Source organism: Hyperolius riggenbachi, chromosome 2, assembly GCF_040937935.1.
Source record: "Hyperolius riggenbachi isolate aHypRig1 chromosome 2, aHypRig1.pri, whole genome shotgun sequence".
NCBI lineage: Eukaryota > Metazoa > Chordata > Amphibia > Anura > Hyperoliidae > Hyperolius > Hyperolius riggenbachi.
In genome coordinates, this window is record NC_090647.1 from 272,325,360 (window position 1) to 272,352,010 (window position 26,651).

General features: G+C 42.6%; 1 protein-coding gene across 1 annotated transcript in view; it reads left to right on the forward strand.

Moving 5' to 3' along the window:
- Positions 1-26,651, forward strand: part of LOC137544971 (probable E3 ubiquitin-protein ligase DTX2) — an 80,318-nt gene that overhangs the window by 26,136 nt on the left and 27,531 nt on the right. Inside the window, exons 3-4 of the mRNA XM_068266070.1 lie at positions 3,164-3,728; positions 5,743-5,801. Of these exons, the coding sequence (XP_068122171.1) occupies positions 3,164-3,728; positions 5,743-5,801 (624 nt within the window). The remainder of the gene's footprint in view (positions 1-3,163; positions 3,729-5,742; positions 5,802-26,651) is intronic.

Genomic DNA, 26,651 nt, shown 5'->3' on the forward strand with positions numbered 1-26,651 from the left:
CATAAACTGAGGAGATTATTTTTGTACCGACGCTACAGCCCTGGATTAAACGGAATCAAAATATCGAGTGAATTGCTCACGTATACCTTTCTCCTGATGATAGCAAAGCCATTCCAAACATTGTTAGTGGAATTTTCAGTTATGGAGCCAACAGACCTGTTTAAAGAGGAACTCCAGTGAAAATAATTTTATATAAAAAGGTGCTTAATTTTTACAATAATTATGTATACATGATTTAGTCAGTTTGCTCATTGTAAAATCTTTCCTCTCCCAGATTCACATTCTGACATGTATTACATGGTGACATTGTTACTGTGGGCAGATTATGTAGCTGTTCTGGCTTTAACAGACAGCTATAAACAGCCATTTCCTGTGTGTGTCATTGTTACATTGTGGCAGTTTGCCCAGAGTACCTTACCGTACCAGAGCCTCTTGTGGGAGGGGTTTCAGCACAAAATCAGTCATACAGCGCCCCCTGATGGTCTGTTTGTGAAAATCATTATATTTTTCATGTAAAAGTGGGTATCAGCTACTGATTGGGATAAAGTTCAATTCTTGGTCGGAGTTTCTCTTTAAGGAGCCAAGGAACATCTGCTATTTCTGACAGTAAAATAGAATTTGTCTTCTGTATCGTGAATGATGTCAGACTAGCTATTGAACTGTATGATGGGATTTTTTATTTTTTATTTTTTTAAGATGAAAGACCCTAATGATGAAAATATTGACTAATGTGATTACCAGAACAAATGTATAATACTGTATATTTAATGATGAACGTTACTGAATATAATATTAATAAAATTGCTGATTGCTGAGTTTGCCCGTTGTAGAATCTTCCCTCCTCCAGATTTACATTCTGAAATTTATCACAGATTCCAACATCTTTATTGCTGGTAGGTGCATCACTGCGGAATGTTTACTGTGAGTTCCAAAGCCAGCAGAAAAAACACCCAGGGTGCACTGGGAGAAGAAATCTGCCTATTTAAACAGCCTAGGCTAAACATCACTGGGAGGATGGGGTTACGTTCCAATATACAGTTTTATATATAGATATAGGAAGTGTTTCTGATGCTGAAACAAAAATGCCTGATATAAAACTGAGTATCTTGAATAATTTACTACATTCTAATATGCCACAGGAGTTGGAAAGTGGGCTTTATTTAAAACATTCAAGAGTGAAAAAAATGTATTGTAAATGGACTGGAAAGGTGTTACAAATGTTTGGAGTTTTATTGCAGTCTGTGATCCCTTTTTGAAGAGATTTTCCTCACTTCCTGTTTTTGTTATTGCATGTGCCACTTTGGAGAGACATCATTTTCTCTCGGCATAGAAAATGATAAAAATTATCACAGAAGGGGACACAAGACTACATAAATCTTTATAACCCCTTACTGTACCATTTTAAAGCAAAAAATAATTTTCTTTTCATGGAACTTAGCTTTAATCTGTATGCAGAAAGTACCATAGATATATTAGATCTGTACTTAATGTAGACCTTCACCAAAAGCCTTTTCTCTCTTCAGATGCCATAGAAAACATGCAGAACATTATTTAATCTCTCACTCTCAAGGATGCTACATAAACAGGTGTCAGTTTGAGGGATTATCCCTGGGAATAGTACACAGCTTGTCTCAGCTGTTTTTCTGAAGTAGCTTAGTAAGCATTGAGGCTAACTGGCATGAACCATTGCTCGACCAGCAGTGATTGGTTATTGTTTTGTGCATCTGCACTTTGAAGAAATGGAGAGGAGATGCTAGGAAAACTGTCCATATGTATCGTGTACATTTCATGTTTAGGAATCCTGAGGAGTTTTAACAGAGCATCTTTTGTTATGTTTCACTTGTTTTGTCATCTGTTAAAAAAGGCTAGGGCTGCTAATGTCAGAGGGAACAATCTGTATACACTGCCTAGTTTACTATCTGTATAAGAACAAACATGAAACTTTGGTTTTAAATAGGAATTGTCAGCCACAAAATCAGATTAATTTACTCACTGCTCTGTGTTTAATATGCAGCCTGCAAACTTACCCTGTATTGCAAGCACTCCAATCTATTTAGAAAATGTTTCTCCTGTAAAAATGTGTTATATTTTTTTCCTGTTTTTTTTTTTGTTTTGTTTTGTTTTGTTTTCCTGGGATAGTATGGCTGACTCTGCTGCTTTAAGATTTTAAACACAATATAACACTGTAGGATTCTAGGAAATATTTTTTTTTTTTTTTTTAGGAATGGTGCTACAGATACAATGGTTTCTCATTTCTGTTTTGCTTTGGATGGAATTAAATGTTGCAGCTTAGATATCACTACCACTACAGTATCACTTTCACTTTTTAAAGAGAACCCGAGGTGTGTTTAAAGAATGTTATCTGCATACAGAGGCTGGATCTGCCTATACAGCCCAGCATCTGTTGCTATCCCTAACCCCACTAAGGTCCCCCTGCACTCTGCAATCCCTCATAAATCACAGCCGTGTTGTGAGGCTGTGTTTACATCTGTAGTGTCAGTCTCAGTTGCTCCCCCGCCTCCTGCATAGCTCCCGTCCCTGCTCCCGTCCCTTCCCTCCAATCAGCAGGGAGGGAAGGGATGCAGGCGGGGGACTGGAGTTCTGCAGGAGGCGGGGAGAGCAGCAGACTGACACTATAGAGATAAACACAGCCAGCTCTGACAAGCTGTTTGTCAGCAGCGTGGCTGTGATTTATGAGGGATTGCAGAGTGCAGGGGGACCTTAGGGGGGTTTGGGATAGCAACAGAGGCTGGGCTGTGTAGGCAGATCCAGCCTCTGTATGCAGATAATATTCTTCAAACCCACCTCAGGTTCTCTTTAAGCACATTTGTAACCTTGTAAGTAGCCTTATTGAACTTTTTTTTTCAGTAAAATATGTATATAAAGGGGAAATGCTGTGGAATGGTTGTTCAGTTGATGAGCCCTCTGGGTACAGCAGAGCCCTGTAACATGCAGCTATCCTGGATGGAATGTTTGCTTGTCACTCCCATGCAGAAAGGTGTGGCAAGTTTAGACTTATGGTGCTGATATGGCAGCAATCACCAATTAAATAAAGTCATTTGGGTGCACAATGGAGTCTGTATCATGGCAGCAAATGGCGTGCGTAATACTTCCTAGTAATATTCTCATTATCTAATGATTACTTTGTTCTGTCTATCTTCAGGAACTATGCGGTATGTCAGAAAAACCCTCTGCTCAATAGACTCTGCACCAGCTAAAGGCGTTTGTTGGGAATGGATGAATGATGATGGCTCGTGGACAGCTTACGAAACACAGATCTGTATTTACTTGGAGGAGAAGTTTAGTAATGGAAACACTTCTGTGGACCTTGGGGTATTTGGGCTCCGTTACTATATTGACTTTGGCTCATGCATTCAGACAAATCAGGCAACTGGATTTAGGCGGCAGATTCAGAGGCGGTGTGGTACGCCTTATCCTACAACTCCAAAAGCAGGACCTGTACATAAATCGGCGGCATGTGCTTGTCACCAGTGTCTAGCAAGCAGCGGTGCAGGACCTATGCATCGGTATCGACACTCTATGATAAACCTGCCTACATCTTCAAATTACCAATCCAGTAGCCGGATCTCTGGCAATAGTGTTGGATACTTACCATATCCCAAACCATCAATGACAAGTGCAAAATCTGCACCAAAGCTTAATAGTACATGGATTCCACAATCTATGCCAGTACAACTTTCTGGTCCATCTTCAGCCAATGGAGTCAGGTAATTTGTGTTGCTTCTTTCTGATTTGACTGGTGTGCCAATACTGTTTTGTACAGTGCCTGATTACAAAAGTGTAATGCTGCTTCTTGGTCTGTATGCAAAGTTTCTTCATCAATGTGTGCGCCAATGTTTGTTATATAATGGGACTATTGCAACCTCCACTATAAAACAGACGTGGTGGTAATGACGTTTATCCTTGATTATATAAAAACAATAGGGCATTTTTATTGCGAGAGTCTCCTGTCCTTTGGTAATTTAAAGTCTGAATGTGAAATACTGCTTAGCTGTACTTGCATCAGTAGAGCAATAAGAAGGCCAATGGTTACAGCCAGCTAAACAGGGCAGATAACAAAACACTGTCTGGCTACATAATTAGTCATCCAAGAAAATAAAGCTTCTTAGGAAATCCACCTAGAAACTTTAGTAAAAATATATAAAAGTTGGGAGTTGGTAGTAAAATTTAAATTTTTTAAACTTGTTTAAAGAGGAATTTGTAGCGAAATCTTACAATTTAAAACCCTTACAAATAAGAACTGTGTTTCTTCCAGAGTAAAATGAGTCATAAATGACTCTTCTCCCATGTTGCGGTCACTTACAGTAGGTAGTAGAAATCCTACAGTATGGCCTTTATTCTTTACTAGTAAAAAAGCCCGCCCATTAAAAAATGGGCGCTAGGTTACGGGCGCAGCCCCCCACCCCCAGGAATATGAGCACAGATGTGTCCCGCTCACCCGTCCTCCACCGCTGTCTGCAGTATATGCACACAGGGAGATGTTGCTTGCTTGGCAGTTGGAAAAAGCTTTTATTTCCCACAATGCAATGAGGTTCACAGACAGCAAACTGTCAGGTCTGGAAGCAGGGCCACACACACACACACACACAGGGACAGGACGCAGAGACACAAGGGTTTTATTATATAGGATAAAGACATTCCCTGAAAAAGATTTACATAAAGATGCTGGCCAGCCTCCTTGCCCGCCGCACACTTTTTTGGCAGTTGGACGGAGCAACTGCCACTCACTAAGTGCTTTTAAAAATAAAGAAAACCCTGAGAACTCCCCCATGAGAAGATGGGCTAGTCCAAAATCTGTCGGTAATGACAGATTTCTACTATTTACTGTAAGTGACAGCAACATAGGAGAAAAGTAATTTATGGCTCATTTTAATCTGGGAGAAATGTACTTCCTATTTGTATGTGTTTTTTTTAAATTTCAAGATTTTCGCGACAGTTTCTCTTTAATGGCAGAATTATCTTAACTGCTTAATTTAAAATTAAATCCAACATGGTTAAGTGTTAGGCTCAACACACACCATACAATCTTGGTTGTACAGATTTACCAAATCTATGTAGTATAAGGGCCAACAGATTGAAAATACCTTGAATGATTGATTGGAAAAGCTCTTATACTACATGAAAGTGGTAAGATTGTACAACCTAGATTGTATGGTGTGTGTTGAGCCTTAAAGTGCACCTGAGGTGCCATGTTGAGATGGACATGTGTATGTACAGTACCAAGCATACAAACTATGCTCTTTTCTTTTCTGCCGGAAACCATTAAATATCAGGCATGCAAGTGATAATTTCTCTCTAGTCAAGACCCAGACAAAGTATAGTAATCCTCACTGATGAGGAATTACAGCCATAAAACTATTTCCTGGAAGAGAATAGCTTCTGAGAGAAGACAAACTTTTGTTTTGCTTAACATTTTAGTCCTTTGTAGACCCTTACACACTCCAATGGGTTCTGGTTCACCATGAGCTTGCTGGGTAGGGTAGTCAGTAACCTTTTTGTTTTGGAAAAAACAGTGGCTAGGACAGTTTTTTTTTTTTTTTCCTGTGCTTTTTAACCTGTTTTTGGATGGAGACCTTGTATTCTCTTTTTGACGGCTTATTTTTCTTTTTCTGTACTTGTTATACTTTTTGTATGTGCAGTTGACTTGAAATATTGTATAACTGAAGCATATTTCTGCAGTACTGTAATACTGGTTGATCTCTAATTCTCTTCTCTTCCAAGTATTCCATCAGCACCTGTACACACACAGAAGGGCAGCTCGGTGAATCGGGCTCTGGCAGGTAAAATCACATTATTTAAATAACATGAAGCCACCACTTCCTTCGTTAGTTCCAAGAGAAAAGTTCTTAAAATGTCTAGTGATCCAGAAAACCTGGCTTGGATGTAATAGCTGCCTATTCTTGTTTGGCAAATGTCACCTGGAATGGATCACACAGACCATAGCAGGGGCTGCTAAAATGTTAGTATTGACATTGATGTAATTCCAGATGCTTGCACTGAACTTTTTTACGTTTTAGAACGCATTCATTTTTAACACCAGTTCTTGCTCTGGGTGCGTGCAGTCAACTGCAATTACATTGCTACTTTACTATCCATTTAGTAACCCTTGCTGAGACTGAGACTTCAGTGAGTTTTGCATATCTTTTGCCACATAATTGCATCATTTTGGATCAGGGCTCGTTCCCACTATCGCGAATCTGCATGCGTCCAACGCATGCAGATCCGCACATGTAATGCAAGTGGATGGGCATGTTTCCACTGTAGCGTTGTTGAGGTGCGTTTTTTTCAGCGGTAAAAAAACGCACAAAAGAGCCAACGATTTCGCCTGCGTCGGGAATCCGTGCGAATCGCCGCTAATGTATTTAATAGTAAAAACGCATGCGTTTGTTACATGCGTTTTTACCCGCGATTTCGCGTGCGATTTCGCACCTTTTTCAATTTTATTTAGCCCTGGCAGTGTCATGGTTAATTTCGCATGGCACCCTGCCATGCGAAATCGCATGCGAAATCGCGGGTAAAAACGCATGCGGAAACGCATCCGCATGCGTTTTTACAAGCGTCGGAATGCGGCCGAAATCGCGTCGCAACAGTGGGAACGAGCCCTAAATCCAGACCATACTGGCTACAACAAAGATGAGTTCTACGCTGTTTGGATTTCCCACAGTTTTACTTTTTGGTCTCTTTTATCACCGGAAAGTGGACGTAAGGGGAAATTTCTCAACTGCGTAACCAGACTGCCATTACAATTTTTCATTTTAGATTATTTTGGGAAAGGTTAGAACATCTGCCAAGTTTTAGGCTGGTTTCACAGTGGGACGTTACAGGCGCACGTTAGAGCAGCCTGTAACGCAGCCCACCGCACAGTAATGAAAAATCAATGGGGCTGTTCACAGTGCGGACGTTGCGTTACATTGTAAGGCTGCGTCACAAGACAACGTACTGCATGCAGTACTTTGGACGCGGCTGAGCCGCGTTAGACTGCTTGCACATGCTCAGTAATGTTGGAGAGGAGCGGAGAGCGGCCAGGCACATGGCTAATTAATATGCACTGCACGTTATGACGTGCAGTGTTTACTTCCTGGAGCAGCCGCTCTGTGCGGCGATTGGCCGGCGGGACCACGTGATGCCGCATGCGCACAAGAGTGCGCATCACGGCATCACTGACGCCAGAGTGAGCTGCACAACGCGGCTCACTCTGACGTCCAGATCCAGCACCACCAGGCGTTGAGTTAGGGGGACGTTATGCGACCTTAACGCCCCCTCTAACGCAACGTCCTGGTGTGAAATTTGCCTTCTGGTTAAAGTGAACCTGAGGTCAGAGTGATATGGAGGCTGCCATATTGTTTTCCTTTTAAACTGTGTCTGGAGGCCCTGCTGATCTATTTGGCTGCAGTAGTGTCTGAAGTACATAATAAACTAGCATGCAGCTAATTTTATCAGTTCTGACAATATTGTCAGAAACGCCTGATCTTCATATGCTTATTCAAGGTCTATGGCTGGAAGTATTAGAGGCAGAGGATCAGCAGGGCAGCCAGACAACTGATATTGCTTAAAAGGAAATAAATATAGCAATTCCATAAAACTCACCTCAGGTGCACTTTAAATGACACCTGAAGTGAGAGGTATATGTATGTTACCATATTTATTTCTATAGTAATTATTATAGCCTGGCTGTCCTGCTGATCTTTCATGCATTAGTAGTGTCTGAGTCATGAACCTGAGACAAGCATGCAGCTAATCCAGTCAGACTTCAGTCAGCAACCTCTGATCTACATGCTTTTTCAGAGTATATGGCTGATAGTATTATGCGGGAAGCACACGATTCCATTCTCCGCACGATGTTTTTTTTTTCCTCCGCCACTTGATTCTCTTATCTTCCAATCGTTTTTATCTTTTTCCATTCACTTCTATGAGGAATCAAGCAGTAAAATGATCGAGAGGAATATCTGACATGACGGAATTTATCAGTCGACCGCATCTATCTAATGAAAAAATGTAACGAGTTTCCAGCATTAGAGGCAGAGCATCAGCAGGGCAGCCAGGCATTTGCATTGTTTAAATAAGGCAGCCTGCATATCCCTCTCACTTCAGGTTCCCTTTAACTGTGTGCCACTTAAGACTTTCACTTTCTGTTTTGGCCAGGACATTACCTAAACAAAAGGTGGCAGGAAAATTCAGTAAGGGCCCGCTCACATCTAAGAATGGCAAAACTTGCGGGAGTGATTTTCCCATGATTATGCGGAAAAATCGCTCACTGGACTCTGCGGCGGCTTTGGAGCGATTGCAATTAGCGGTGCTATGCATACTAATCGCAATCGCTACTGCCGAACCGCTGGCAAACCGCTGCATTTCACACGTTTGCGGTTAACGCTAACCGCAAACGCGGCAATGAGAACACTGCCATGTGTTACATGTTGTAGCATTTTTTAAAAAACCGCTAGCGGTTTGCCTTGAGCGGGAATCGCGAAATTCCCACTCAAGTGAGAACGGACCCTAACAAGGACACAGACAACAATAAGAAGCTGACTTGTGTTTTAAACCTTTTCCACTCTAATCAGGATTTAAAATAAAAGGGAAACAAAACAACATTTTTGCTGGAATTTGATTCTAAGATGAGACCTCATAGAAATGAGATGCATTACTTTGTGCATGTCATGTCTGACAAAAAGTAACTAAGATTAATTGTTAAAAAATGGAGCTGAAAAATTGGGTTATTTATGTGAAATTAGTCGAGGACTGGAATATCAGTAGCCTTTCCATGATGCCTACAGTTACAAAATTGTATTGTGCTAAATCTAAATGCTCAGTCTGGATCTTATAGAATGTAACTTAAGTTGGTGCCCCTCCACATTCAACCCCTGATTATACAAAAACATTATTTAAAAGCGGGGTTTTACACTTCCATCAGTGCTGTCTGGATCACATACTATTCAGCACATTAGACCTGGACAGGTCTGGAAGTAGTAGAGAGAAATTGGTGAACACTCAGAAGTGCTGAGTGATTGGGAAAGACCCTGAATTTCCCCAGTGCTAGCAGGGACCCTAAACACTGTGTACAGTACGGGTCGGTTCACCTTTGCTTTAAAAACATACCCGATCAGGATGTTTTTTAACCTCCACTTAGCGCAGGAAACCGATCCTAATGTTAAAAATAGTATCTGCCTCCACTTGTTAATAAAAACAGATCTGCTTGCCCCGTTGCAGTAAGCGGAATGCAGACTCCAAACTTTGCACATTTTCCTGGACTGGAAAATGTACACAGTGAAAGGCCATGAGAACGTTCTCACTAGGCTAGTTGCCTGGAAAATGTACGCAATGAAAGGCCATGAGAACGTTACTCGTTAATACTCTCGTAACTCCATACTGCCAACTTCTTTGTTCTGTCCTAAGACACAGATTGGGGTCGGGCAGAAGCATGGGGATGCTCATATGGTTGCAAAAGACCAATGGGAATCCTCAGCAACAGGAAGGATTCTAATTGATACATGGTAGACCAATGAAAATTCTCCCTGTTGCTGAGGAAATTGGTCTATTGTCTCCTATGGAGAACCCCATGCCCCTAACCCGCCTGCGGGTTGTGTACCAAGGGACTGAGCAGCAGAGGGACGTGATCAAAGTGGACATGCAGTGGATGGTGAAGATTGCTGCAAACGGATGCAAAATGTACTGAATGCTTGCGCTAGCTTACAGTGTCACTTTTGCCTCCGCTTTAGTGTGAGCCAGCCCTAATTCTGATTAGTCTCCCGCTGTTTAGTGTGGTGGAAGGAATACACTATAGTGTGCAAACAATCTGTGGGAAGACTATCATATGATCTAGACAGCACTGATAGAAGAGAAACTCTGAAGCTCTGTTTCAGAGTTAATGTACGTTCAATTGATAATTAAAACTACACCTGTACATGGAGCTTCAGGAAACCTACAGCCAGTCCAGTGTGCTATGCTAAAGTGCTAAAAACCAAGAAAGATGGGATTGGTGATCCCAGCAGTTCTACCCCATAGCCAAGTAGCTGGTGCTGTATGTCCATTGTGTATCAGCTATCTCCTGTATTTTAATGCAATGCTCCAGACAGTGTGAAATTACCCTGTCTCTATGAAGAGGTATTCTTAATTCACTGCTGCAGATATTTTTGAGCATAACAAAAAACTGCAAAATTAAAAATATATATATTTTTACAATGTAACATAGCAGGTGTGGCTGGCTTGAGGCTTTTTAATTCGTTTCCCACAATGAACCTTTGTGAAAAGGTCAGGCACCTCTTTAAAGATCCACGGGTTTCTCTGACACCCAGACATCACTATGGAGACACACAGATCCCTGCAAGTCCTATCTGCCTGTGTTTTGCCAGCATTTATAGTTAAACAGAATTTGCCAGGTTACAAAAAGACAAGTGCAACAACATGGTATTTACAAAAAGAGGAAGCGATATTCAAATTTCTATACTGAAAAGTCATACATTTTCTTAAATGATAAAATATTTTCCTTTAGCGCTAGCATGAATAATATACAAGAGCATAAAACAAATGGAGACCCTGCTCTCGTTTCCTTACATCTTAAATTTGTTTGATAGAGCAGCAATGTTATATTCTGTTGCTTTCTTACATGTTTGGCTTGTGTTGGGTAACTCTTAGAAAATATCTGATAACATTTAACACTGTAAAGTTTACTAACACCCTTCTCTTCCTTTTCTAGCTAGCTGCTTCGGTATATGTAATTGTGTGACATATACTTATTCCGTGCTTTACTAAGACATTAAATGTTTCTACCATTAACTGTCTGTGTGCATTTTGGGCAATGTTCACATGGAAACTTGTGTTTTAAAACGCAAACATTTGACAGGCATACTTAACATTTGCCAAGTTTGCATCATTGATTGTTGAGCGTTTGCTGAAGAATGTTTTTCATATGTTGAAAACCCAGCCTAGCTATTTTTATGCAAAGTCCTAAAAGTCAAAAGAAGCTCTGTAAGCAGATTGTAAATTGTGATTGCAGAGATAAAAATGACTACTGATGTTTATTTTGGCATTCCCTTTGCAATCCCTGAGTGTCAACACATTCTCATTCATACAAAAACAAATATTCTAACACCCAAGTAAACAGCCATTTGTTCCTTATTCTGCGCATGAATGGTATTCAGTGGGAATTAAAAATGGTTATTGGCAGCCCAGTTTGGGTGATCATGTGAACAAACCCTGAATTGTAGTAAATGTTCAGTTAGCATTTATTTTTAAAATACATTTTTTTCATTTTTTTTTAGTCAATTCATTTCTTGCTGAACTGATTAGATTTGTACAGTTAAGAGAACACATGCACATAAGACATACATTTCTGCCAGAGTAAAATGCACTAAAAATGTACCTTTTTCTTATGTAGCTGTCAGTTGTGACATATCTGACAAATATATGATTAGGTTTGGGCTAGTCCATCTCCTTGTGGGGGATTCTCAGCATTTCCTTCATTCTTTACAAAAACTTTCTCTGTAGAAAGTATCTCTAGAAAGATGTTGGCCAACTTCCCTACTCATTGCACACTATTTTGGTAGTTGAGTAACTAACATTCAGGGCTTGTTTCCACTGTTGCGACGCGATTTCGGCCGCATTCCGACGCTTGTAAAAACGCATGCGTTTCCACATGCGTTTTTACCCGCGATTTCGCGTGCGATTTCGCATGGCAGGGTGCCATGTGAAATTAACCATGACACTGCCAGGGCAAAATAAAATTGGAAAAGGTGCGAAATCGCATGCGAAATCGCGGGTAAAAACGCATGTAAAAACCGCATGCGTTTTTACTATTAACCTCCTTGGCGGTAATCCCGAGCTGAGCTCGGGGTATGCCGCCGGAGGTCGCCGCTCAGGCCCTGCTGGGCCGATTCCAAATCTGTAAAAAGCAGCACACGCAGCCGGCACTTTGCCAGCCGCGTGTGCTGCCCGATCGCCGCCGCTCCGCGGCGATCCGCCGCGTGCAGCGGCGAAAGAGGGTCCCCCCAGCCGCCCGAGCCCAGCGCAGCCGGAACAAACAGTTCCGGCCGGCGCTAGGGTCTGGATCGGGCGGCTCTGACGTCAGGACGTCGACTGACGTCCATGACGTCACTCCGCTCGTCGCCATGGCGACGAGGAAAGCGAAACAAGATAGGCCGCTCATTGCGGCCTATCTAGTTACTTTCGATTGCCGGAGGCGATCGAAAGTACGCTTCCGGAGCGCCCTCTAGTGGGCTTTCATGCAGCCAACTTTCAGTTGGCTGCATGAAATATTTTTTTTTTAATTTAAAAAAAACCCTCCCGCAGCCTCCCTGGCAAAATAAATAAACCGCCAGGGAGGTTAAATACATTAGCGGCGATTCGCACGGATTCCCGACGCAGGCGAAATCGTTGGCTCTTTTGTGCGTTTTTTTACCGCTGAAAAAAACGCACATCACCAACGCTACAGTGGAAACAGGCCCACCCACTTGCATACCATGTGCGAATCTGCATGCGTTGGACGCATGCAGATTCGCGATAGTGGAAACAAGCCCTTAGTGAGTACTGAGGAATCCTCTGAGGTGATGAACTAGTCCAAAACCTGTCAGAATAATTATTGCATTTTACTATTGCACAAATGTACATCTTGTATGTATTTTAAAGCGGATGCGAGATGAAAAACTATCTGTAACAAGTAACTTGTCTATATATCTTATCTAAAGTTTAGATTTACACAGAAAATCTAGCTGCAAACAGCTTTAATAGAACATGATTGATTATTCCTGTGATACAATGACAGCAGTCATGTTGTTTGTAAACATTACACAGAAGCAGGCTTATCTGCATCTTGAGCAAAAAAAAAAACTAATCCCCCCCCCCCCCCCCCTCCATTCCTCCATCCTCCCCTCTGCCTCTGAAATCTCTGGCTAGTAATACCTCCCCCTCCTCCTGCCCAGGCTGAGCTCCCATGAGCCCTTGCTACTGTTTGAAAGTGCCTTGGCCCTCTGAAAACCTGTGGGCGTGGCTTTTTAGTTTATAGGGAATTAGAGTATTAAGACAAAAACAAAAAAGTATTTGGTTTGAGGAATGCCCTATAAACAATAGGAAAGGAACACCATTATGCAATGAGTAAAAGTTCATCTCGGATCCACTTTAAATGTTGCAGGGTTTTTAGTTTTTTTTTTTGTTCTGATTTCTTTGTGTGACTGTGGTCCTTTAAATTGATTGGAAAAGAAAGATTTTGCCTTTTTTGTTTTTGATGTAAGATAAAGCTGATAACACAAGTGTGACTGAGGGTTCATTAGCTGACTAGCAAATATACTGTATTGGAAACAGATTGTCAGATTTTAGGAACAGCTAAGCCAGGCAGAGGATCGTAGGATAAGTATGCAGGCAAAAAAAGTGTTAGTAATGTTTGTGGGGAAACTGCAGAGCGAATAAAGTTCAGGTGGTTCAAAATTAGAGTACAGTTTGCAAATGGAATGTAAGCTGACACAGCAGGGATGGTGAGAGGGATAGAATGCTCCTTGTGATGTGGAAATATGTTAGTTGAACAAAATAAATTTGCAAGGGAGTAGTGGTGGTGATATAGAAGAGGGTTTGTATAGGCCAAGGTAGGTGTGGGCATAGTGTGTTAGTAGGCGATAGAGGTGAGAAGTGAAGGCATGGGAGGAATGTATAGAGGATAGCTCTTTTATTTCCACATGCATAAGCATATTGGTAAGTTAGTATGGCAAGTGACTGATACGTGGTTACTTGCCATATTCCCCCAATAATTGGCCATAGATTATTGAGTTAGACTAGTGAGTTGTGATAATTGATACACGTACATGTGGACATACACTTTAGGTCATTAGCTTTTCTGTTAACAAGTAAAGGTTATGTTTTAGGGCCCATTTCCACTTGTGCGGTGGGAATCGCCGCGGTAAAAATTTGCATGCGGATGTGAATTTCGCATGCGGTTATAGGCGAATATTCATGCAAATTATCATACGATTTCGCATGGATGACGATGTATGCGAATTTAACCAAGGCTGTGCCTGTGTGTGCTTTTCCATTGATTCCATGCGAAATCGTATGCGAATTCACATGAAAATTTGCATACCAATACCGCATGCGAATTCCCTATTAAATACATTGTATGCGAATCGCATAGCTGTATTCAGTATGCGAATTCTGATGGCTCTGCCGTGCAGATTTTTTCTGCACAGAAAAATGCAAAGGAATCCTGACAAGTGGAAACGGTCTTACCCACTTGTATTGGCTATGCGAATTCATGATAGTGGAAACGGGCCCTTAATCTATATTTTTGAGGGCTTGAAGGAAACCAGATGCTTCCTCCATCCCCATGCACGCGGATCGCTCCCACGCTGCTACAGAGATGCGTAGAGGGCGCACTTCTGTTGTGACGACTGGCTGCGACTGATAGAAGTTACGGGACCCGGTACCGGAGCTGGAGAAGACTGAGGATGGCGGCTAGAGAGCGATCCAGGCGCATGGGGCTGGAGGAAGCCCCAGGTATGTATAAAACCTTTATTATGTCTCTGGTGCACTGTAAGGTTAAAGCTGCCATCTTGTGGCCTTTCTGTTTAGTGCCATGGAGATGGAAAGATACTGTAGATGAGGAATGGGTAGGTTTTGGTTAGAAGCTCTGACATGGAAAAGGGAGGGTGGATAGCTATATGAGGGGTTTGGGTGGATGCCGGTAAGGGGGGTTTGTAAAAGAAAAAGCTAAATTGTGGATGGGTAGGTGAGGGTCAAGAAAGGGTGCACTGGGAAGGGCAAGATAGATGGGAGCGGCACACAATGGAGTGTGGTTTGGAGGGTGTAGTAAGCTGTAGATGTTGAAATTAAGTACTAGATGCACACTATAAAGTTTAATCTATTAAATATTTTTAATAAATTAGATATTAGATTTAATATAACCTTCACATTTATTGAACCTTCACAATCTATTAAAAAATCAAAACCTTGACCATTCATTAATCAGACATGCCTATTCCTTGTATAAGTGGTGCTAGTGGGGGTGGGTGGGAAGGGCTGCGGGCTGCAGCAGTATTCAGGTTGAGTAGTCGTTTTGTATTGGAACATGTACAAACGCCCGAAGCACACGTATGAAGATAAATCCAGTAATCTTTATTGGTGCATTTAAACACTGGCTGTTTTATTGGATGTACCAACAAAGGTTTCTGGATTGTATCTCAAAAAGTTTTGAATCAGGATGATACCATTTATTGGCTTAGAGTAATATAAAAAGTAAACTTTCGGCTACTAAGCCTTCATTGGACTTGTTTCCTACATCTACTGACAAGATTTTTAAAAAACACAGCTTAGATACATTGGACATACAGAAATTAATTTTATCTCCATAGAATGTACTTCGGGTGTTTGTACATGTTCCTGTGTTGCTGCCCGGTGGAGCGATCGTCTGGCGCCCCCCGATGTGTCAGAGGGTTTGCAGCGGTCTGCCAGTCTTCTTTATGCCTAGTAGTTTTGATTTGCATCAAGCAGTGCAGAGATAGAGGTTGCTGTGGCACAACTGACATTGGGTAGGAATTATGGGGTGTACACAGAAAGTGGGAGAACAGATACAGTCATTTATGTAAAGAGAAGAACCGAGAGCCAAATATAGTGTAGTAGGTTGTGGCAATGGGTTATATAATGAAGAGTACAACGATTATACTCACAAACCAGGGTTACCTCCAGGTAACCACTGTATAGGCAGGTGAGGAGATTAACCTGTTCTCACTCAGGGTTAAGAAGTCGCTCTCTTTAGATAGGAAAAAGATGGGATATCCCCCTCCCACCAAGGGTGGATATTAGGTATAAACGTAAACGAGAACAGAGGCACCAAAAGAGTAAAAACAGTAATGAAAAGGTTTTAAATTGCTTAGGAGGCAGTAGTGGACTTACCTCCTGCAAGCAGACACAACAAGCTGTGTATTCAGAACAAAGTAAATTTATTGTTACACTCCGGGGGTTAGTCGCAATGCGTTTCACAGGTTTAAACCCGTAAAAGGAGTACACGACAGCAGTATGTCCGGGTAACACCTGGCGCCAGGTGTTACCCGGACATACTGCTGTCGTGTACTCCTTTTACCATTACCTTTATTTATTTATTTTTTTTTTACAATGCATCCCTCTGCAGCTTTAACAGCTCGCTGCAGGGCCATACGATGTAGCACACAAATTAATCTGACCTCCTTCTGTTGCCACTAACAGAGCTTTCTGTTGGTGGCATCTGATTGCTGCTGCGACCCTTTTTTTTAATTTTTTTTTTTTTTATTTTTTATTTTATTGTTAATTTAATAAAATTGTTTATTTTACTATAAATTTTTATTCCCAACATCCCTCTCTCCCCGGAGAGCCAATCAGTATGATCACCTCTCATAGGCATTAGCCTATGAGAGGCGATCATATTGTGAGCCATTCGAGGGGACAGCTCAGTGACAGAGCTGTCCGAGTACAGTGCTGCAGGAGATCACATGTGCACGTTCCTTGCTAATCTCCGCCCCCAGGACTTGACGCCAATCGGCGTTAGGCGGTCCTTTGGGAGCCACTCTGTGTCTGCCGATCAGCGTTAGGCGTTCGCAGAGTAGTTAATCTTCGTACACACATGAGGACTGTTGCCAGAGAGGGATCACGATTCTATCCCTTAGGGGACAGTGCAGAACTGAGGCTGTACGGTTGCGTTGCTAGCCTAGATCTGTTTTGCTGCTATGCTGGGTGGAAGAGGGCGGTGGTGGAGATCAGTGCACAAAGAGCGTCACAGAGTGGGCAGGGTGAATGGAGAGAGAACAATGCCCCCAGCCAGCACTCGACCGTGAGATCATGGGAGTTTAGGGGGCCACTGTGCACATGCTAAATTCTCGGCAGAGATACCCTAACTCGCTGTTTCAGGAAAGAACAGTCTAGCACATGTAGAAGGCTTTAGTTTTAATTGGTTAAGATGGCAGATCTTCATACAGCGGCTTAGTGTGTTTTACATTCATAGCAACATGGAAGAGAGCATAGGAAACACTGCTCTACCTAGCTCTACCAACCAGAGGTGCGTGACCACAATGCCATAGGAACTGTAGTGTAGATGAGGTCCGCAGCCACACTCATCAGGGTTAAAAGTCCAAGATAGCCGATCTTATGCTGTACCTGTGATCTGCCAAATAAAGCTAGCATGTTTCGGACAAAGCGTCCTGACTCATAATCTGAAACAAATGACATCTTTACAGGGCATATATATCCCAAACCACACCCTAGTGTGGCACATCTTTACAGGGCATATATATCCCAAGCTACACCCTAGTGTGGCACATCTTTACAGGGCATATATATCCCAAGCCACGCCCTAGTGTGGCACATCTTTACAGGGCATATATATCCCAAGCCACACCCTAGTGTAGCACATCTTTACAGGGCATATATATCCCAAGCTACACCCTAGTGTAGCACATCTTTACAGGGCATATATATCCCAAGCCACACCCTAGTGTGGCACATCTTTACAGGGCATATATATCCCAAGCCACGCCCTAGTGTGGCACATCTTTACAGGGCATATATATCCCAAGCCACACCCTAGTGTAGCACATCTTTACAGGGCATATATATCCCAAGCCACGCCCTAGTGTGGCACATCTTTACAGGGCATATATATCCCAAGCCACACCCTAGTGTAGCACATCTTTACAGGGCATATATACCCCAAGCTACACCCTAGTGTAGCACATCTTTACAGGGCATATATATCCCAAGCCACACCCTAGTGTAGCACATCTTTACAGGGCATATATACCCCAAGCTACACCCTAGTGTAGCACATCTTTACAGGGCATATATACCCCAAGCCTCACCCTAGTGTGGCACATCTTTACAGGGCATATATATCCCAAGCCTCACCCTAGTGTGGCACATCTTTACAGGGCATATATATCCCAAGCCTCACCCTAGTGTGGCACATCTTTACAGGGCATATATATCCCAAGCCTCACCCTAGTGTGGCACATCTTTACAGGGCATATATATCCCAAGCTACACCCTAGTGTAGCACATCTTTACAGGGCATATATATCCCAAGCTACACCCTAGTGTGGCACATCTTTACAGGGCATATATACCCCAAGCCACACCCTAGTGTGGCACATCTTTACAGGGCATATATATCCCAAGCCTCACCCTAGTGTGGCACATCTTTACAGGGCATATATATCCCAAGCCTCACCCTAGTGTAGCACATCTTTACAGGGCATATATATCCCAAGCTACACCCTAGTGTGGCACATCTTTACAGGGCATATATATCCCAAGCCTCACCCTAGTGTGGCACATCTTTACAGGGCATATATACCCCAAGCCACACCCTAGTGTGGCACATCTTTACAGGGCATATATATCCCAAGCCTCACCCTAGTGTGGCACATCTTTACAGGGCATATATATCCCAAGCCACGCCCTAGTGTAGCACATCTTTACAGGGCATATATATCCCAAGCTACACCCTAGTGTGGCACATCTTTACAGGGCATATATATCCCAAGCCTCGCCCTAGTGTGGCACATCTTTACAGGGCATATATATCCCAAGCCTCACCCTAGTGTGGCACATCTTTACAGGGCATATATATCCCAAGCCTCACCCTAGTGTGGCACATCTTTACAGGGCATATATATCCCAAGCTACACCCTAGTGTAGCACATCTTTACAGGGCAAATACAGTATATCCCAAGCCACATCCTAGTGTGGCACATCTTTACAGGGCATATATATCCCAAGCCACATCCTAGTGTGACACCTCTACAGGGCATATATATCCCAAGCCATGCCCTAGTGTGGCACATCTTTACAGGGCATATATATCCCAAGCCTCACCCTAGTGTGGCACATCTTTACAGGGCATATATATCCCAAGCTACACCCTAGTGTACTTTACAGGGCAAATACAGTATATCCCAAGCCACATCCTAGTGTGGCACATCTTTACAGGGCATATATATCCCAAGCCACATCCTAGTGTGACACCTCTACAGGGCATATATATCCCAAGCCACGCCCTAGTGTGGCACATCTTTACAGGGCATATATATCCCAAGCCACACCCTAGTGTGACACCTCTACAGGGCATATATATCCCAAGCCATGCCCTAGTGTGGCACATCTTTACAGGGCATATATATCCCAAGCTACACCCTAGTGTGGCACATCTTTACAGGGCATATATATCCCAAGCTACACCCTAGTGTGGCACATCTTTACAGGGTATATATACCCCAAGCCACACCCTAGTGTGGCACATCTTTACAGGGCATTTATATCCCAAGCTACGCCCTAGTGTGGCACATCTTTACAGGGCATATATATCCCAAGCCACACCCTAGTGTGGCACATCTTTACAGGGCATATATATCCCAAGCCACACCCTAGTGTGGCACATCTTTACAGGGTATATATACCCCAAGCCACACCCTAGTGTGGCACATCTTTACAGGGCATTTATATCCCAAGCTACGCCCTAGTGTGGCACATCTTTACAGGGCATATATATCCCAAGCCACACCCTAGTGTAGCACATCTTTACAGGGCATATATATCCCAAGCCACGCCCTAGTGTGGCACATCTTTACAGGGCATATATATCCCAAGCTACACCCTAGTGTGGCACATCTTTACAGGGCATATATATCCCAAGCCACACCCTAGTGTGGCACATCTTTACAGGGCATATATATCCCAAGCTACACCCTAGTGTGGCACATCTTTACAGGGCATATATACCCCAAGCCACACCCTAGTGTGGCACATCTTTACAGGGCATATATATCCCAAGCCACACCCTAGTGTGGCACATCTTTACAGGGCATATATATCCCAAGCCACACCCTAGTGTGGCACATCTTTACAGGGCATATATATCCCAAGCCTCAAACAAATGACATCTTTACAGGGCATATATATCCCAAGCCACGCCCTAGTGTGGCACATCTTTACAGGGCATATATATCCCAAGCCTCAAACAAATGACATCTTTACAGGGCATATATATCCCAAGCCTCAAACAAATGACATCTTTACAGGGCATATATATCCCAAGCCCAAGCCATATGCCCTGTAAAGATGTCATTTGTTTGAGGCTATCAACATGGAGAGATCATATTTTATAAAAACAACAAAACAAAGCATATCCCTGACACAGCTCAGAAGTAAACATCCTCCTGCAGATTCAACTGACGAGAGCTGCATTTGGACTGGTGATGCAACTGTGAAAACAAAACTGAAAAATAAAAAACATACGCATACCCTCTAGTGTGGTAAAAGTATAAACAGACACATAAAATGCACTTACTCCTGTATGAAGATTGGAGTGTAGCATGCTAGCCTAGGCGAGTAACCAGAACAGAAAGCTGTGGCCAGTGACACAGAGCAGTCTACCCGTCACAAGCCGGTTATAAATTACCTTTTGCAAGATGCTTCTTCATATTCTCCAGCTGGGCCTCCCCCATCATCAGGTGACTGTGACTGCCCCCTAGCATTAATTTATAGGGAAGTTTACACATGGGTAAACATCCATTGTCCAGGATAAGGGAAATTCCATCTTTTGGTGAAAAAGCAAACTGCAAGTTAAAAACCCCTAAAAGGGCCAGTGGACACGTTCATGAAAATAGATGATTAAATAACAATCTGCAACTACCGTATTTTTCGGAATATAAGACGCACTTTTTCTCCCCCAAAACTGGGGCATATATATCCCAAGCCACACCCTACCAAATATAAGATGAAAATTGCAGCCTTACTGTGAATTGACGCGGCATTGCATATCATCCCCCACGTGCTCTGCCGCTACTGGTGTCCGCCACGTGTTCTGGCCGGCTTCAGCCGGCTTTGCTGTATGTTCCCCCATGCTTCGGTCGGCTGTGGCTGGCTTTGCTGGGCGCAGTGTCCCCCACATGTTGCCGGCTTTGCTGGGCTCCTTGCCTGGCTCTGCGATAGGAAACCATTGCCCCCGCTTCATTAGAACGGCCCGCCGCGCTGATGTATGGCATTTCTCGTCCTCCTTTGCCTGACTGTAGTCACGGGTTGCCATGGTGATGCAAAGCGCCGGTGACGCGATGCAGAGGTGGCGCCTCCTCCCCTCGCCGCTATCATTCAAGAGGGGAGGAGGCACCAGCTCAGCTAATCACATCGCGTCATTGGCGCTTTGCATCACCATGGCAACCCGTGACTACAGTCAAGCAAAGGAGGACGGGAAATGCCATACATCAGCGCGGCGGGCCGTTCTAATGAAGCGGGGGCAATGGTTTCCTATCACAGAGCCAGGCAAGGAGCCCAGCAAAGCCGGCAACATGTGGGGGACACTGCGCCCAGCAAAGCCAGCCACAGCCGACCGAAGCATGGGGGAACATACAGCAAAGCCGGCTGAAGCCGGCCAGAACACGTGGCGGACACCAGCAGCGGCAGAGCACGTGGGGGATGATATGCAATGCCGCGTCAATTCACAGTAAGGCTGCAATTTTCATCTTATCTGTATGACCGTAAATGTTTCTTATGTGGCGGGGTAAGGTTTTTACGTAGCAGAGCTGGAGGTCACCATGGCAACCTATTGAGGCAGCGCTACACAATGTTTTTATATAGCATGTAGTAGAGTCTACATGCAGGGATCTCTTTTGAAATGCCACCCCTAATCCTATAGGCTGAGAAGGCTCCCCAGGGAGAAGATGCTCCCTACCCCCATGTCACACTGTGATGAGACTAGCAGCAGCATCTAGTGAGTGAGAGGTGAGAATATACAATATGCTGCCATTTAGTGCTTTCATGGAAACCCACAGCAGATCACTACACTGATATCTAGACTGAATACACTATGATGAGGGATATGACAGCACCTGATGAAATATTTTAGGAGTCTTTTTGGTTCAGAATCTTTTTTTTCTTTTTTTCCCTCCTCTAAAGCTAGGTGCGTCTTATAATCCGGTGTGTCTTATATTCCTAAAAATACGGGTATATAATATTATCAGGAGAGGGGGACTCAAATGGCTATAAGCTACTGTCCACGGATCCATGGTAAAATTGAATATAATTATTTAGTTTGATTAATGAGGGATTTTAATCTGGGGTTTTGACAAAGGAGGAGAAAACCCTTTTATATAACAGTCGCACAGTCTCCCACCCATCCTCCTCCCCTTCCCTCACATTTACTACATCCCCAAGATGCATAAGGATCCCCCTGACAGACCTGTTGCAGGAATCCGGTTTGTTCAGGATCCCGACCTGTCTTTGTCCTTGGATTTCTTCCTTCAACTCTTGGCACAAAAGAGCCTCTGTTGGCCAATGGAGGTTTATGTAATTCACGCTAGGGGTGTAAAGGAGGCCTCTAAAATGCGTTTACGTAGAGACTGCCCCTTGTAGATTGAGTAGACTCCTCTTGCAGGAGGGAACTTTGAAACTGCTTGCGACTAGTGAACCGTACTAACAGCGTTCTGCTCCAGTTACTCACCTCGGCTAGTATGCTACATTCCAATCTTCATACAAGACTAAGTGCATTTGTGTTTGCTTATATTCATTGAATTTTATCTCATTGGAACAGGTGCATATGGTTTTTCTTCTTTTGCATTCAAATGTTGTATCCCAAGTAAGTGCAGAAATAGTGGGTTATAAAATGGGTAATAGTTAAGGTATAATGCACATTTCACGATCAGGTGCTTCCTCAGATGCCTATAGTGTGGTTAAAGTCTACTCAAAGTCTGTATAAACCACAATAATATATATACTCAAGTGTGGCAGGAAAAGTAGCTGCGTGTCCAGTTGGAGTGCCATCATCATGGCAGTTTGACTGCAACTTGGACCATAGCAGGTTATTTAAATAGTTCTTAGGACCCAGAAGATGAGGGATTGTGTTTTAAATCTGGAACCGCCTAGTTAAACAACCGCAGGACTTGAAAATCTACTCGCTTTGCAGTAGAACCATACACATGTATACATATTGTATATGAAATAAAATATACAATAATTTTTATGCTGATTTAAACCTAAGAATAAAATTCCTTTGTACTTTATTCCAGTAAAATGAGTAAAGTGATATTGTTACGTTCCAGCTATTTTATGTAGTAAGTGTATTCGATTTTTTTATGCATGTTTTTTTCCTGCATGATTTTGAAACACTCAGATTTTGATTTAAACACTTTCTTTTCAATGCCAACTAAACTCCTTGTGCCTGCTATCTCCTGCAGAGCTTGCTTCCCTCCATCTTTGCTTCTTTTGATCTGGCTCAGTCTGCTCGTCTGTGCTTTGCATTCAAGGAATGTCTTGGCTAGTTTGTGGCATTGCTGATTTAAAAAGAATCATCAAACATAGGATATAACTAAATGGAAGTCGGGTTAATGCTTGTTTTACGTTATTAAGCCCACACAAATCTGCAAGAAAAAAAATCCATTTATTTACATCATATTTATCTCTATTGCAAGTTTATACACCTTTTATAAAGATTTACATTACAAAGCATTCTTTATAGGAAACCTATAGTGGAGATTTTGAGGCTGCCACCTTAATGCTCTTTTAAAAGCAATACTTGCTTGGCTTTCATGCTAATCCACTGCTTTTAAAGGGTACTTGAAGTTAGAAGGATATGGGGGCTGCCATATTTATCTTCTTTGAAACATAACCAGTTGCCGTGCTGTTCTTCTGGCCTCAGTAGTGTGAATCACACTTCTAAAAACAAGCATACCACGTATTCAAACTGACTTAACGGAAACATCAGGGAAAATAATGTAAACCAGAGCTTCTTACCTGGGGCTCCTGCAGCCCCTAGAAGCTTATGTGTTCCTCGCCGCAGCTCCGCTCTGTGTGTCGCCATTAGCCGCCGACCTCACCTGTAATGATGGGATACTGGGAGAAAAAACAGACAACGGAAGCCCAAATTGTGCAATATATCACAGGTAGATGGTTAAATAAAGTGTTTTGAAAAGGGAATACTCACAAAGGTGGGTTGCACACGGGGCAACCGACCACTCAGGTAAGCCAGTGATCCTGGAGGCGGTCGCTCTCTTGGTAAAGAACCTCATGCACTCTAAAACCATGAGGTGGTGTGGATTCCACCTCAAGTTTGGTGCATGGGACTCCCCTCACTGTAACGTGGAGGGGAGTATGACACAGAAGGGAGTAAAGAGGCGCCCAACGGAGTATAAATTAGTTAAAAACTAAAAGGTTGTGGTGGCTTATCTCATAGACGACAACTCACTTTGATCAGAAATGTTTAATAAGCACATGCAATGCGTTTCGTGGGATCTAGCCCACTTCCTCAGGCCAAATCAAGTACCTACAGACATCAGAAAAGAGAGGCGCTCAGTGCTCCATAAAATTTGGATGAGTATACATACACATATACTATACAATAAAATGCAAAAAAGTGTTGTAGTCACACACAATTAGGTAAGCCACCTTAACCTTTTTAGTTTGTAACTCTGTTATACTCCATTGGGCGCCTCTTTACTCCCTCACCTGTAATGAGACTGATATGGAGGCTGCCATATTTATTTCCTTTAAAGCAATACCAGTTGCCTGGCTATCCTGATGATTCTCTGCCTCTAAGTCATAGCCCCTGAAAAAGCATGCAGCAGATCAGGTGTTTCTGACAATTGTCAGATCTGACAAGATTAGCTGCATGCTTGTTTCTGGTGTGATTCAGACACTACTGCTGCCAAATAGGTCAGCAGGACAGCCAGGCAATTGGTATAGTTTAAAGGGAAATAAATATGGCAGCCTCCATATCTCTTTTTACAGTCAAATAAGAAACACCGAGAGCCCAATATAGTGTAGTATGTATTGGAAACCGTGGATAAATGTACGTGTGAGGTGAATATACTCACAAACATGGGTTACCTCTTAGGCAACCACTGTAGATGCAGGTGAGGAGATTAGACCTGTCCTCACTCAGGATGAAGATGTCGCTCTCTGTAGCTCAGAAAAGTAGGGGTAGGTCACCCCTCCACCAGGGGTAGACATAGTATTATCGTAAGAGAACAGAGGCGCCAGCAGGATAAAAGGTAATAAAAGTTTTAAAATTTGCTGGGAGGCAGTGGTGAACTTGCATCCGGCAAAGCAGACTAAAATTACTGTCTGAATTAAACAAATAAAATTATTATTGGTACCCCAAAAGATGCAACGTGTTTCGCAGGCACAGCCCGCTTGATCAGGCAGTAAGATAGGGGACAAACAGTAGCTTGTCAGTAGCACAAATTCACAGAGGCACTATTCGTGCTACTGACGAGCTACTGTTTTTCCCCTATCTTATTGCCTGATGAAGCGAACTGTGCCTGCGAAACGCGTTGCATCTTTTGGGGTACCAATAAGTATTTGTTTAATTCGGACAGTATTTTGAGTCTGCTTTCCGGAGGTAAGTCCACCACTGCCTCCCATCAAATGTTAAAACTTTTACCTTTTATCCTGCTGGCGCCTCTGTTCTCTTACGATAACTCTTTTTACAGTTGTCCTTTAGGTCACAGCACCTGTATCTGTATGCTTGTTCAGGGTCTATAGTTAAAAGTATTAAGGCTTGGAAAACACAATACAATTTTCTCATCAGATCAACGGTATCATTTGTCCAATCTGCTCTTGATTGAGAATGGGATTGATTGATTCAATACTGCATACAATATTTACCGCTCTTGTTTAGCAGCAGGTAAGACATGACAAAAATTACTGATTTAACCCATCAGTCTGACGGAACATTTATATCATGTCTACCAGGCATTAGAGGCAGATGATCAGCAGGACAGCCAACCTGTTTAAAATGAAAAAATGCAGCCTCCATATCAATCTCACTTCAGGTGTCTTTTAATACGTTCTCAATAAGTGTCTCATAAAGAGTATACAAATCAGCTGATTCAATTCCACTGGATGCATGTTGGTTCCAAGACTCAAACTAATGAAGCTAATGCAAAAGCAGGAAAGCCAAACAAATTGCGCTTTTTAAAAGCAAATAAATCCCCTAGCCTTCATGTTCTTTTCTCTGCAAATTTTAATTTAATAATTTTCTGAAAACAAGCAGGGCTTGGAAAACTGAAGCCTCAGTTGTACTTCCCTGTACTCTCATTGAGAATTGTCTGACAGAGCAGGTTAGCAGTATAGATTTTCAGTTATTAAGGGGTCTTTTCAGGATACACAATGTAAAATAAAAAAAATCTTCAATAAATGGCTTTAATATGCCTAAAATTGCAGCAGAGGCCATATTACATTAAAGTACAGGTAGTCCCCGACTTACGAACGCCTGACTTATGAATGATTTCTCAAACTACAAGTCTAATTTTTCAAATTGGACTTGTAGTTTTTGAGAAAATCGATTTTTTTTTAAAAAATCAAAGAAAAAATGGCTTTTAAACTTGTATAAACAGGTACAAAGGGCAGAGGTAACACAGAGGGAGGCACAGAGGAGGTACAGGGGACAGAGATGGCACAATGTTCCGACTTAAGAACAGATTCAGGATAAGAACGAACCTACAGTCCCTATCTCGTTTGTTAACCAGAGACTACCTATACAATTCTTCAGTTTCATTTTGGAATGTGTAGACTACAGCTTATACAATATGGCCCTTTTTTGTTGTTGGTCATAATGGACAAGAGAAACTTCAGTTATTTTTATAAATGTGGCTTTTCAGGCCCCTTTCACACTAGAGCGTTTTGCAGCGATTTCAGCA